The sequence below is a fragment of the Halictus rubicundus genome, unplaced genomic scaffold (assembly GCF_050948215.1).
Source record: "Halictus rubicundus isolate RS-2024b unplaced genomic scaffold, iyHalRubi1_principal scaffold0075, whole genome shotgun sequence".
NCBI lineage: Eukaryota > Metazoa > Arthropoda > Insecta > Hymenoptera > Halictidae > Halictus > Halictus rubicundus.
Window position 1 is genome coordinate 560,252 of NW_027488616.1, and position 15,290 is coordinate 575,541.

A 15,290-nucleotide genomic window follows, 5' to 3' on the forward strand; every position below is an offset into this window, starting at 1 on the left:
ACGATAGGATAGGGGATTGGATAGGATAGAGGATAGGATAGGATTGAGGATAGGATAGGTTAGAGGCTCGGATATTATAGAGGATAGGATATAATACAGGATATGATAGGATAGATGACATTATAACATAGAGGACGGGATTGGATAGAGGATACGATCTTATGGAGGATAGGATAGGATGGAGGAAAGTATAGGGTAGTGGAAAGGATAGGATAGAGGATAGGATAGGGGATTGGATAGGATAGAGGATCGGAGGCGAAAGAGGATAGGATTGGATAGAGAATAGGATAGAGGATAGGATAGAGGATTGGATAGGATAGAGGATATTATAGGATAGAGGATGGGATAGGATAGTGGATAGGATAGGATGATGTATAGGATAGAATTGAGGATAGGATAGGATAGAGGATAGGATAGGATAGAGGATAGGATAGGATAGAGGATAGGATATGATAGGGAATAGGATAGGATAGAGGACAGGATAGGATAGAGGATAGGATTGGATAGAGGATAGGACAGGGTAGAGGATAGGATAGGATAGAGGATAGGATAGGATAGCGGATAGGATAGGGTAGAGTATAGAATAGGATAGAGGATAGGATAGGGTAGAGGATAGGATAGAGGATAGGATAGAGGATAGGATAGAGGATAGGATAGGGGATTGGATAGGATAGAGGATAGGATAGGATAGAGGATAGGATAGGATAGAGGATAGGATAGGATAGCGGATGGGATAGGATATAGGATAGGATAGGATAGAGGATAGGATAGGATAGAGGATAGGATAGGATAGAGGATAGGATAAGATAGAGGATAGGATAGGGGATTGGATAGGATAGTGGACTGGAGACGATAGATGATAGGACAGGATAGAGGATAGGATAGGATAGGATAGAGGATAGGATAGGATAGAGGATAGGATAGGATAGAGGATTGGAGTGTATAGAGGACAGGATATAGGATTGGATAGGATAGAGGATAGGATACGATAGTGGATAGGACAGAGGATAGGATAGGATAGAGGATAGGATAGAAGATTGGATAGAATAGGTGATATTATAGGATAGAGGGTAGGAGAGGATAGCGGATAGGATAGGATATAGGATTGGATAGGATAGAGGATAGGATAGGATGGAGGATAGGATAGTATAGCGGATAGGAATAGGGTAGAGTATAGAACAGGATAGAGGATAGGATAGGATAGAGGATAGTATAGGAATGAGGATAGGATAGGATAGAGGATAGGATAAGATAGGGCCACTAGGTGACACGAATCTAGAGAGCTCCGCAAACTTACGAGGATTTTAGAGGTTTTAGCGAACGTATATATATAGAAGTGATACCGGTGGAAGGGCTAATAACCCGAAACGAGGTGGAATATAAATTATAAGTGAGGACAGTGAGAAAATATACGAAAAGTGTGTTAGAAGAGAGAGAAGGACTGTTGGCCCACGTGGCGACAGTTCAACAGTATAGGAGCCCTGTAAGAGGGAAGGAGGGAACTCAAAGGAAAAATATTGATTGGGGAAGGTGCGCGACCGCGGCAGGAGTTTTCCGAGCTTTGAATCGGGAAAATCGGTGCGTGGATTGCGAATATATTAAGGTTTTATAGTCTAAGAGTAACGGCCACGTGGTTTGAGAACGGCCACGAACTATAGAGAGTGAAGAGTGTAAACTCTGTGCAAGAGAGGGCGCCACAGGAGGGCAACCTGTAGGTTTACGGTCTGGGGAATTTCCAGACTGCGGCCTACTACCGCCGGGAAACCGGAAACTGGATGGAAGGCACTGTTGCGTGTTGTAGTACAGAAAACTTTATTACGTCTTATCACGACGAAGGTTGTTACAAGAGAGAGATTGTGTAATCTCGGCGGCGGCAAATCCGCCTTGGGTCGTCGGACACGTAGAGTCGAGAGCGGCGACTCGCTCTTGCCGCTTGCACGCGGCTGATGCCGGCGATGCTAGCGCTGCGGCAAGGTACGGCAGCATACGTAGCCCCTACACACTCCCCCCCAAGGAAAAGCGGCAGCGAACAACAGATACTTTGCTTAAAGGCTACATAGAATTACAAACGACTCTTATAAACTACGACTTACATGCTACGCGTATATTTACAAAACCTTAACCTAATGTACGGAGTCCGCAAAAGTGACTCTTTTACGCGAGTAGGTGCGCACAGGCACGCTCGGCAGCGACGGGGCACCGCTCGATACTGGGACTGCAAGTCCCTCGCAAACGCTATGCGCGGGTTTCAACAGCTCTACGGAGACGTTGCGCGGTAAACCGTTGACCTCGATTGAATACACTTGTTCGGAAATACGCTGAAGCACCCGATGGGGTCCCGTGTAAGGCCGTTCCAACGGTCTACGCACGGATTTAACAAGCATAAATACATGCGAACATGATCCGAGATCTTTGTATACAAAGGTTTTAACGCTACGCTTGTGCGCTACGGGCACAGGCTTGACGGCACGCATATACTGTCGGAATTCCTCGAGGAATGGCTGCGGATCAGGGCTAAAATTATCTAATAGGAAAAATTCGCCCGGCAGACGCAACGAGGTTCCGTAAACGTAATCGGCAGGAGAAGCGTTAGTATCGAGACGGATATGAGTACGCAACCCTAACAGTACAATAGGTAAGACGCGCGACCATTGCTGATTGGCGTGACACATAATTGCTGCCTTCAAGACGCGGTGCCAGCGCTCAACCATGCCGTTAGACGCGGGGTGATACGCGGTGGTTCTCTTTCTCCGGCATCCAACGAGCGCCAGGAGGGCTGAGAAAAGCTGTGACTCGAATTGCGGACCTTGATCACTCGTCAAAAATGCAGGAGCGCCGAAACGTGACACCCAATGCTCAAAAAAAGGCGCGGCCGACCGTCTGAGCGGACGTCTCCTTCAGGGGAACGGCCTCAGCCCAGCGAGAGAATCTGTCGATCATGGTAAGGCAGTATTGAAAGCCTTCGCTGACCGGCAGCGGACCGACAAGGTCGATGTGTACGTGAGTAAAACGTCCGTCGGGCGCGACGAACTGGGACGGAGTCAGCTTGACGTGTCGAGAAATTTTGGATTGCTGGCAATCAACACACGACTTACACTGGCGAGCTATGTCGCGGTGCATGTCGGGCCAGACATATCGCTGTCGTATGAGTCGGTCAGTGACTTTCGCGCTCGGATGTGCGGGAGAATGAAAGAGCTTGAACAACCGCTCGCGCATGGAGGCGGGGATATACGGACGGATGCACTCCTCGGATACGCTGCAATACACAGGAGAGTGATCTGTGCCCCACGTGAGTCTCTTAAGGGCGAGAGAGTGGTCTGGCGATGCAAGAATTTCCCTGAGCTCGGGGTCGTTTTCCTGCTCGCGAGAGAGCTCATTCAAATCGAATTGCGTCGGCAGACGGATTGCCTCGGTACGCGAGAGCGAATCGGCAACGACGTTTTCATTTCCGGGCAAGAAGAGAATCTTCGACGTAAATTGCGCTATATAGCACAACTGCCGAGTCTGCCGAGGAGACGCACGCTCAGAGTTCTGCGCAAAGGCGTAGATGAGCGGTTTGTGGTCGGTGTAGATAATGAATTCGCGACCTTCTAGGAAGTGGCGAAAGTGGCGCACAGCTTCGTAAGCTGCGGTAAGCTCACGGTCGTATGTGCTGTATTTGCACTGAGCCGGGGAAAACTTTCGCGAGAAAAAGGCGAGCGGTCTCCAACTATCGCCACACAGCTGCTCGAGAACTGCACCCATGGCCACGTCGGAAGCGTCTGAGACAAGGCGCACGGTGGCCGATTCGCAGGGGTGCGTTATAAGGGCAGCGTTCGCAAGATCATCCTTGCATTTAACGAAAGCCGCTTCGGCTTCGGGCGTCCATACGATGGGTCGCTTATCACGTTTGCGCGCGTCCTGCATGTACGCGTTCAACGGAGCTTGAGTGGCGGCAGCGTGAGGAATACAGCGCCGGTAAAAATTTACCATTCCTAGAAAACGACGCAGGTCGTCGATCGTGCGCGGTTTGGGGAAACGACTAATAGCCTCGACCTTCTCTGGAGTGGGTTTAAACCCCTCAGAGTTAACTAGGTGTCCCAAAAAAACTAACTCGGATACGCCGAAACGGCATTTATCCAGGTTCACGCGCAGATGAAAGTCACGTAAACGCTCTAGGACGATCGCCAGATGGGTCTCATGCTCTTCCGGAGAGGAAGAGGCGATGAGGATGTCATCGAGAAACGTGAAAACGAAATCGAGATCGCCGAGAGCACGGTTTATATATCTCTGAAAAGTTTGCCCCGCGTTGCGGAGGCCAAAGGTCATTGCACAGTATTCAAAAAGGCCGAAGGGAGTGATGACGGCAGTTTTTTGAATATCTTCGGCAGCTACGGGTATCTGATGATACGCTTTGTACAGGTCTAGCGCCGTGAAAATGGTCTTGCCGTGAAGGTTAGCCGGGAAGTCGTGCAGGTGAGGCACGGGGTAACGATCGGGTATCGTCACGCTATTCAAACGGCGGTAATCTCCGCATACCCGCCATTCACCGGACTTCTTTTTGACTAAGTGGATCGGACTAGCCCAAGGGCTGCTAGAAGGCCTGCAAATTCCTGCCTCGATCAGGTGTTTAAACTCGGCCTTCGCGGCCTTGAGTTTTTCAGGCGATAGACGCCGAGCACGCTCCGCGACGGGGGGACCGGTGGTGGAAATGTGATGATACACACCGCGCGACTCGAGAGGAGTCGGTTGCTCGAGTCCGATGACTTGCGGGAAACGAGCTAATATACTAGAGTACTTGAACGACGGTCCAAGGACGTTCACGCATGAAGAGGGAGAGCTCGCGATACCGGCCAAAACAAACAAACCGGTAGCAGAATCTATCAGGCGACGCCTCTTCAAATCTACCGTGAGACCATGGTGCGTAAGCAGGTCGGCTCCTATGATGGGATACGGGACTGCTGCTACGCAAAAATTCCACTCTATCGGGCGGCGCAATCCGAAATCGAGGGCAACGCGAATATCGCCATACGTATCGATACGGGTGTCGTTCGCGGCAAACAATTTAAACGCGCTGGGACGCGCACGCGACGCAGCTGAAACCGGCAGCAAAGACAAATCCGAACCTGTGTCTACGAGAAAGGTACGGCCTGACTTACGGTCGCGTATGTGGAGACGTTTCGAGGACGCATAACACTCTCCAACAGTCTCCGAGGAGGAGGGTGGCCTCAGTTTTCCGACGCTCTAGGAGGACTGGGCCACGCGCACGGCTTAATGCAACGAAACGCGCGTTCGCCGAACTTCGCATGCAGACGGCAGAGACCGGAAGGGTCACGACTCTGGGACCTATTCCGCGTTCTCGAAGCGACATTTCTCCCGGGGCTACGCTGGCGTGTCCGCGAGACACGCTCGATCGCGGTATTCAATCTAGCTACCTCACGGAAGAGTTTGTCCAACTGCTCTTGCATGGAGCCCGGCCGTGATACGTCGGCAGCTGCTGCGAGGACAGAAGCGCTCGCTGGCTGTATCGTCTCGACGATCTTGTCGGCCAGAAGGGCCATCTCCTGCAGGTCGTCATGCTTGGACGCGACTAGAATTGCGCGGCACTGCTCGGGCAGCAGGTCGAAAAAAATCGATTTAAGCACATTATCTGCGCAAGCACCATTGTTTAAATTACGCATAAGTGACAAGATATGCGAAGGTTTGCCATGTGACGCTACCTGCCCCTTGAGGAGCTGCCGGAGTTTCGTTTCGGCCGAAGTGGAGAGAGTGGAAATAATGCGCTCTTTGATTCGATTATACGGCGCGACGGGATCCGGCGACAATATGAGATCGGATATAACCGACGCGGTATCCGCATCCAGGCCGGCAATTACGGTGTCGGCCATTGTAGTCTGGCTCGTAATTCGTGCGTTTCGAAACGACGCCTCGACCTGTCCGAACCATAGCGCAGGGTCGTTCTTGAAAAATGCGGGGAGTTTCGGCGCACGATAACTATCTACGCGGTTCGCGAACGCGTCGGCATCCGATGCAGAACGGGCGTTTAAAAGTTCGCGCGCGGCCTCGAGCTCCGCCTCTAACCGTGCGATTCTATCTTCCGGCGTGGGTTGCGACATTTTTCACACGCGAGACTAGAATTAAAACGGAACGAAAACGACTTAAAAAAATACGCTCACTTCACCACGACGGCAGCTTTTCACGGCTTCGTCAGCGGCGTCAGCAACGGTACCCACGTGGCGGCAGCAACGGCAGCGATAATGGTACCCTCGTAGCGGCAGCAATGGCAGCGACGGTGGTACCCACGTGGCGTCTATGGCTTCACGCTCGGCGGCTGCAACGTGCAGCGAGCGGATTGCAGCGAGCGGATTGCTCGCCGCCAGGAAACCTCTTCTTCGTCGGATCTCCGAACAACGTGCGCGGTTTCCGAGCACGTGCAGCCAGGCTTTTCGGTACGAAAAGCACGTCGGCGGAGGTACAACGGCAGCAACAGGCAATGTCCGTTCCACGAGGCGTCCAATGCCTCGTCACAGTTTCGAAAATTTTCCGAAAACACGACCTATCAGTCGGCAGCGATCACGTCGGGGTCACCAGATGTAGGTTTACGGTCTGGGGAATTTCCAGACTGCGGCCTACTACCGCCGGGAAACCGGAAACTGGATGGAAGGCACTGTTGCGTGTTGTAGTACAGAAAACTTTATTACGTCTTATCACGACGAAGGTTGTTACAAGAGAGAGATTGTGTAATCTCGGCGGCGGCAAATCCGCCTTGGGTCGTCGGACACGTAGAGTCGAGAGCGGCGACTCGCTCTTGCCGCTTGCACGCGGCTGATGCCGGCGATGCTAGCGCTGCGGCAAGGTACGGCAGCATACGTAGCCCCTACAAACCGTAGGCAGAAGGATAAAGAGCTGACTAGAGGGGCAAACTCGCATGGGATCCGGTACAGCGAGCTGATTGGCCAATCGGGAAAGAGCAGCCAATCGCAACAAAGGAGCGAGTTTAGTATAGCAAAAGACTGGATATAAGAATATTAGTAGGATTAGCTATAATATTAATAGAATTAGACCTAGGTTAAGCAACATTAATAATAGGAGGATAATTAGTAACATTTTAGCGTAATTGTAAATAATTTAGAATAGATTAAATTTGTTAAGAAGTGTACAGCGACAATAAAATTATTAATATTAAGTAGTAGTATAGTGCAAGTGTTTAGGTTTTAGTTTTAGCTAGATAGTAATACTGGTTTTAGTGATATTATCAGTAAAATAGGATAGGGGTAGGATTAAGATTTAGGACTTAGGAATAACGATCAGGTTAAGAAATAAAAGAAAGAGGAAAGAAATAATTACAAAATATGATTCGGCACAGCCCGAAAAAACAAAGCGATAAGGGAGGGGGGGATAGAAACAAGGGAGGGGGGGAAATGGAGGTATTCTTAACTCCGGACGCCCCCAGAAAAATGGAGAAAATGGGGAAAAACGTAAAAAGCGGACCGTTCGTGCACTTAGGGGAGAAATTGGCGGAAAAAAGGGACAGGACTAGCGGAAACGAAACAGATACGGACTCGATAGACTCGAGATCGTGTGAAGGACTAAGAATAACAAAAAGTAAAAGGAAAAAGGTGGTAGAAAAACCGGAAATAGTAAGCATGGAACCGATAGTTCATATAAGCGATTCGGGTGCGGAGGAGGAAACATACAGAAAAGGAGAGGAGGGAGATGTGTTCGAGGAGATCAAGGAACTGGAACACCTCCTGAGGAAAACTAGGAACTCCACGAGAGAGGTAAGGGGATACACGATAGAAAATAGTGAACTTTTCAGGGCAAACATTGTGAAACATGCTGCACAAGCGGATAGACAACTAGAGGCAGCTTTGACGAGAGTCATAAGTATTGGATTAAGGGTGGAAAATCAAAAGCTAAAAAAGGCACTACAGATAAGGGAGCAGGGGACGCAAAGTTCCCCTTGTCTCGAGAATAGGGGAAAGATGGGGGAAGGAAATATAGACAGAAAGCATAGGGAATATAGGCAACAAAGGAAGAGCAGAACGAAACAGTGGGAAACAGACGGGAGGGAGGATGAAACAGAAGGAGAAGAGGGACAAAGGGGGGTAGATAGGACAGAGACGGAAAAAGAGGGGACGAGAATGGAAGGAAATAAGGAAGTTAATGAAAAAGGGGAGAGCAACTGGGTGGTGGTGAACAGAAACAAGAATAGAGGGGGAAAATCAGTTAGGAGCAGCAAGGGAAATGAGGAAGAGGGGGTAGAGAAAGCGAGAAGAGAAAAAGAGGAGAAGGGGGAGAAAAGGAAGCCTCCGGTAGGACCAAAAAATGAGGCAGTAATAGTCAAAGCGACGGAAAATAGGACATTTGCAGACCTATTCAAACAAATAAAGGATAAGGCGGGAAACAAGATAGAGGGGATACAAACTGTGAGGAAATCAAGGGGAGGGGACCTTATAATAGAGATGGAGAAGGGACGCGAGGGGGTAAATCTGGAGAAAGCGGTAAAGGAGGTCCTAGGGGAAGAACACAAAATTAAAAGAGTGGCACCAAAAATTTTTTACGAGGTAAGGGACATTGACCCGACATTGGAACGGGAAGAGGTAAGGAACGAAATTGCCAAGGCGCTACAAATTGAAAATAGCGAAATAGAGGTAAAAACAGTCCGTTTTGGATACGGAGGAACGAAAACTGCGATAATAACAGTTCCAACGGGGATGTTAGAGAAAATAGGCGAAGAAAATAAAGTGAGGGTAGGGTACACGGCATGTAAAATGAGGAGAACGCAGAACCTCGTGAGATGCTTTAAATGCCACGACTTCGGGCATCTATCATATAACTGCAAGTTGGAAATACAGGGGAAAGAACTCTGCAGAAGATGTGGCAAAGTAGGACACCAAATCAACGGATGTGAGGCGATGAAAAGCTGCATCCTTTGCATTAGAGCTGGCATTCCTGCGGTAAAGGCGGAACATGTGGCGGGAGCAGTGGGATGCCCGCAATATAAAAAATATGTGTTGGGGCTGGCAGAGGGTAAAAACTAATAAATATGGATATTTTACAGATAAATTTAAACCATTGCCGACTTGCGCATTACTTGCTAATGCAAACAGCAATTGACCTAAATGCGAATATAGTATTAATAGCGGAGCCACTTTTTAATCCGGGAAACTGGATCTATTCAAAAAAGGGGACCGCCGCTATATGGACCTGCGACTTGAAGGGAAAGAAAAGACTAGAGGACGGAGACGTGATAGATGAAGATTTCGTAGCAATAAAAATTAATAAAGAAACTTATATAAGTATATATTTATCTCCAAACATGTCAACTGACGAATATGCTTACAGGCTTAGTATATTATCAGAATTCATCAGCAAGGAAAGAAGAAAGGGGAGGAGCATCTGCGTTGGAGGAGATTTCAACGCAAAATCACCGAGTTGGGGGTCCAAGGAGCAAAATGACAAAGGGAGTATCCTGCTGGACAGATTTCTCGAGTGGGGCCTGACACCGATCAAACCGGAGGGGGGTCATACTTACGAAAAGGGACAAGTAAAGTCAAATCTTGACTTCATTGCAGTGACGAGGGACCTGACAAGGGACAGGGAAACCGTAACAAATATAATAGACGTGGAGTCAGCCTCCGATCACAAATATTTATTGACAAAAATAAGGATGGTAAGTAAAGAGGTAGTTGAAGATATTAATGCATGTGTTTTCAGATGGAGGGTGACGAAAGCCGGCTTAGAAAAAAGCATAGAAATAGCAGACGAAATTTGGAGAGAGAAAAGACTGATAACTCAAGAAAAGTATCGAGAAGAGGAAGAAAAAAAATTCCTAGGTGCGCTCCCCGAAATATGTGAGAGAGCTTTCGAAAAAATAAAAACGGGAGAAGGAAAAAAGAAAAAGGCAAATATATGGTGGAACGATGAAATAAGAGAACAAAGGAGCAAAACAAACAATCTAAGAAGAAAAGTGCAAAGATACAGGAAAAAAGGAAAACGGGACATGGAGGAAATAATAAATTTCTTATATAAGAAAAGTAAAAGAGTACTTCAAAGACTCATAGCGAAGGAAAAAGAGAGAAAATGGAAGGAACTATGCGAGACAATAAATAAAGACCCATGGGGAAAACCCTACAAAACGGTGATTAGGCAAGTCAAACCCGACACACCCCCGGCAAATATATCAACGGAAATGGCTAAGGAAGTATTAAAGGAACTGTTCCCCTCAGACGGGGGAAAGGAGGCGGCAAACGAAAGAGAAGAAAATACGAGGAATAGAGAAGGGGAAAGGGGTGAAATGAGAGAGATGAACCAAGAGGTAAGGGAAGAGAGAGAGAGAGAAAGAGAAGAAATACCCAGGATAACGATGGAAGAAATTCTTAGAGCAGCTAAGAATCTAAAACCAAATAAGGCGGCGGGATTGGACGGGATGATTCCGGAGATAATAAAAAAATTAGCGGAGAGGAGACCGGATAGATTCCAGGCTCTGTTCAATGGAATTTTCGAAAGGGGGAGAATACCGGGAGAATGGAAGAAGGCCAGGACGATCCTCCTCAGAAAGCCGGGGAAAAATCCGGAGGAACCCTCGGCGTACCGACCAATATGTGTAATAGACGCGATAGCGAAAATGATGGAATACATCACAAGAGATAGATTGGAGAAGGAAATGGGGAGGGAATCGTTTGACAAAAACCAATACGGATTTGTGAAAGGAAGGTCAACGGTCCACGCCATGACCAAGGTAGCAGAAGACCCATGGACAGCAACCAATAAACAGAGATTCGGGGTTATGATAGCTCTGGACGTCAGGAATGCTTTTAACACCCTAAGATGGGATACGATAATAGAGCAAATGAAAATGAGAGGTTTTAGTGACTATCTGACGAGGCTAATGCAGGATTATTTTAACGAAAGGACAATATGCTACAAAAATTCGGACGAAACAATTTGGAGAGAAATGAAAATGGGGGTTCCACAGGGGTCGGTATTGGGACCGTTTATGTGGAACTTGGTGTATGACGATCTCCTGAAAAGAGAAAACCCGGAAATGACCAGCAAATATGCTTTTGCGGATGACATAATTATTACGATACAAGCATCAACGATTAATGGATTAAGGAAGAGGATTGAGAGAGTCGTAGAAGATACGAGGAAATGGATGAAGACAAAAGGACTATCCCTTGCGGAACAAAAAACGGAGATTATGCTGATGAATCAAAAAAAAATAGAGGGGGGGCTAGAAATCCGAATAGGTGGGACGAAAATAAAGCCGAGTCCGTTTTTAAAATATTTAGGAGTAACTTTTGACGAAAAGAAGAACTTTAAGAAACACATAGAGGACGCCACAAATAAGGCCATAAAGACGATGACTGTATTAAGCAGTCTAATGACAAATGGTAAAAGGACTAGCCAGGCTGTTAGAAGGCTATTCTATATGACGCTCGAAGCGATAGTTTTATATGGAGCCCCAGTATGGGCGGAAGGGGCCTTAGCAAACCGCAATAAAAACACATTAAGGAAAACTCAAAAATTGGGCCTGGGAAGGGTGGTGTCGGCATATAGGACTGTACCGCAGGAAACGCTGTGTGTACTAGCAGGCATAACACCCTGGCATTTAAAAATCCAGGAAAGGAAACAGCTATTCCAGATTGAAAACCAAATATTAAAAGAGGAGAACATAGACAATATAAAAACCCTATGCAGAGAGGGGAGAAACCTAGGGACCATACACGAGATTCTGGAGGGCCTAAGATTGGAATTAGAGGAGGAAGAGGGTGAGGAAAGCCTTAAAAAATCCGTAAAAATTTGGATAAGGAGGAGGATGAAGGACATAACCGACATCTTATGGCAGAGGGAGTGGGAAAGGGAGGTGGTGGGCAGGTGGACGTACCGCCTAATCCCTAATATAGTTAAATGGAGAAAAAGGAAATACGGGCAATTGAGTTTTTACGTAACACAAGTACTAACCGGACATGGGGTTTTTAACACTTATAGGGAAAGAATAGGGAAATCGGAAACAGGGGAGTGCTGGTACCACCAGAATTGTCCGGATACCCCGGAGCATACTATAATAGATTGCGAGGAGTGGGAAGAAGAAAGGAGAGAGATGCTTGAAAGTATAAAAATAAGGAGAGATAGACTGACGATCGAAAAACTGATGGAAGAGAGCGTTAAAAAAGGAGAGAACTGGATAGCTTTTGAAGGATTTTGCAGAAGGGTAATGAAAAGGAAGGAGGAGGAAGAGAGAAGGAGGGAGAAGATGGCGGGAGAAACTCCCACTTTAAGAGATATCCAGGCGGACCTAGAGTCAGGAGATACGGAAAGAAGAAGGGATCTATAAATAACTAAGGATAGGATAAGATAGAGGATCGGATAGGATCGGATAGAATATAGAATAGGATAGAGGATAGGATAGGATAGAGGATAGGATAGGATAGAGGATAGGATAGGATAGAGGATAGGATAGGATAGAGGATAGGATAGGATAGAGGATAGGATAGGATAGAGGATAGGATAGAGGATAGGATAGGATTGAGGATAGGATAGGATAGAGGATAGGATAGAGGATAGGATAGAGGATTGGATAGGATAGAGGATAGGATAGGATACAGGATAGGATAGGATAGAGGATAGGATAGGATAGCGGATGGGATAGGATATAGGATTGGATAGGACAGAGGATAGGATAGGATAGAGGATAGGATAGGAATGAGGATAGGATAGGATAGAGGATAGGATAAGATAGAGGATAGGATAGGGGATTGGATAGGATAGAGGACTGGAGACGATAGATGATAGGACAGGATAGAGGATAGCATAGGATAGGATAGAGGATAGGATAGGATAGAGGGTAGGATACGATAGAGGATAGCATAGGATAGAGGATAGGATTGGATAGAGGATAGGATAGGATAGAGGATAGGATAGGATAGAGGATAGGATAGAGGATAGAATAGAGGATAGGATAGGGGAATGGATAGGGTAGTCGATACGATAGGATAGTGAATACGATAGGATAGTGGATAATATAGGATAGAGGATAGGATAGGGGATAGGATAGGATAGAAGATAGGATAGGATAGAGGATAGGATAGGATAGAGGATAGGATAGCATAGAGGATAGGATATTATAGAGGATAGGATAGGATAATGGATAGGATAGGATAGAGGATAGGGTAGGATAGAGGATTGGAGTGTATAGAGGATAGGATATAGGATTGGATAGGATAGAGGATACTATACGATAGTGGATATGACAGAGGATAGGATAGGATAGAGGATAGGATAGAGGATTGGATAGAATAGGTGATATTATAGGATTGAGGGTAGGACAGGATAGCGGACAGGATAGGATATAGGATTGGATAGGATAGAGGATAGGATAGGATAGCGGATAGGATAGGGTAGAGTATAGAATGGGATAGAGGATAGGATAGGATAGAGGATAGGATAGGATAGAGGATGGGATAGGATAGAGGATAGGATAGGATAGAGGATAGGATAGGATATAGGATTGGATAGGATAGAGGATAGGATAGGATAGCGGATAGGATAGGGTAGAGTATAGAATGGGATAGAGGATAGGATAGGATAGAGGATAGGATAGGATAGAGGATGGGATAGGATAGAGGATAGGATAGGATAGAGGATAGGATACGATAGAGGATAGGATAGAGGATAGGATAGGATAGGATAGAGGATAGGATAGGATAGAGGATAGGATATTATAGAGGGTAGGATAGGATAGAGGATAGGATAGGATAGAGGATAGGATATTATAGAGGGTAGGATAGGATAGAGGATAGGATAGGATAGAGGATAGGATAGAGGATTGGATATGATAGAGGATAGGATAGGATAGAGGATAGGACAGAATAGAGGATAGGATAGGATAGCGGATGGGATAGGATATAGGATAGGATAGGATAGAGGATAGGATAGGAATGAGGATAGGATAGAGGATTGGATAGGATAGAGGATAGGATAGGATAGAGGATAGGATAGGATAGAGGATAGGATAGGATAGCGGATGGGATAGGATATAGGATTGGATAGGACAGAGGATAGGATAGGATAGAGGATAGGATAGGGGATTGGATAGGATAGAGGACTGGAGACGATAGATGATAGGACAGGATAGAGGATAGGACAGGATAGAGGATAGGATAGGATAGGATAGAGGATAGGATAGGATAGAGGGTAGGATAGAATAGAGGATAGCATAGGGTAGAGGATAGGATTGGATAGAGGATAGGATAGGATAGAGGATAGGATAGGATAGAGGATAGGATAGAGGATAGAATAGAGGATAGGATAGCGGATAGGATAGGGTAGAGTATAGAATAGGATAGAGGATAGGATAGGATAGAGCATAGGATAGGAATGACGATAGGATAGGAATGAGGATAGGATAGGATAGAGGATTTGATAGGATAGAGGATAGGATAGGATAGAGGATAGGATACGATAGAGGATAGGATAGAGGATAGGATAGAGGATAGTATAGGATAGAGGATAGGATAGGATTGAGGATAGGATAGGATAGAGGATAGAATAGAGGATAGGATAGAGGATAGGATAGAGGAGAGAATAGAGGATAGGATAGGGGAATGGATAGGATAGTTGATACGATAGGATAGTGAATACGATAGGATAGTGGATAATATAGGATAGAGGATAGGATAGGGGATTGGATAGGATAGAAGATAGGATAGGATAGAGGATAGGATAGGATAGAGGATAGGATAGGATAGAGGATAGGATAGGATAGAGGATAGGATAGGATAGAGAACAGGATAGGATAGAGGATAGGATATTATAGAGGATAGGATAGGATAGAGGATAGGATAGGATAGAGGCTAGGGTAGGATAGAGGATTGGAGTGTATAGAGGATAGGATATACGATTGGATAGGATAGAGGATACTATACGATAGTAGATAGGACAGAGGATAGGATAGGATAGAGGATAGGATAGAGGATTGGATAGAATAGGTGATATTATAGGATTGAGGGTAGGACAGGATAGCGGACAGGATAGGGTATAGGATTGGATAGGATAGAGGATAGGATAGGATGGAGGATAGGATAGGATAGCGGATAGGATAGGGTAGAGTATAGAATAGGATAGAGGATTGGAGTGTATAGAGGATAGGATATAGGATTGGATAGGATAGAGGATACTATACGATAGTGGATATGACAGAGGATAGGATAGGATAGAGGATAGGATAGAGGATTGGATAGAATAGGTGATATTATAGGATTGAGGGTAGGACAGGATAGCGGACAGGATAGGATATAGGATTG

General features: G+C 46.3%; 1 protein-coding gene across 1 annotated transcript; it reads left to right on the plus strand.

Moving 5' to 3' along the window:
• The first annotated feature begins 7,400 nt into the window (after window positions 1–7,400).
• Window positions 7,401–12,322, plus strand: LOC143363617 (uncharacterized). The gene is made up of 6 exons (XM_076804182.1): window positions 7,401–8,240; window positions 8,373–8,939; window positions 9,044–9,612; window positions 9,700–9,952; window positions 10,016–12,066; window positions 12,112–12,322. The coding sequence occupies exons 1-6, from the start codon at window positions 7,401–7,403 to the stop codon at window positions 12,320–12,322; spliced, it is 4,491 nt and encodes a 1,496-aa protein (XP_076660297.1).
• Window positions 12,323–15,290: the final 2,968 nt, after the last annotated feature.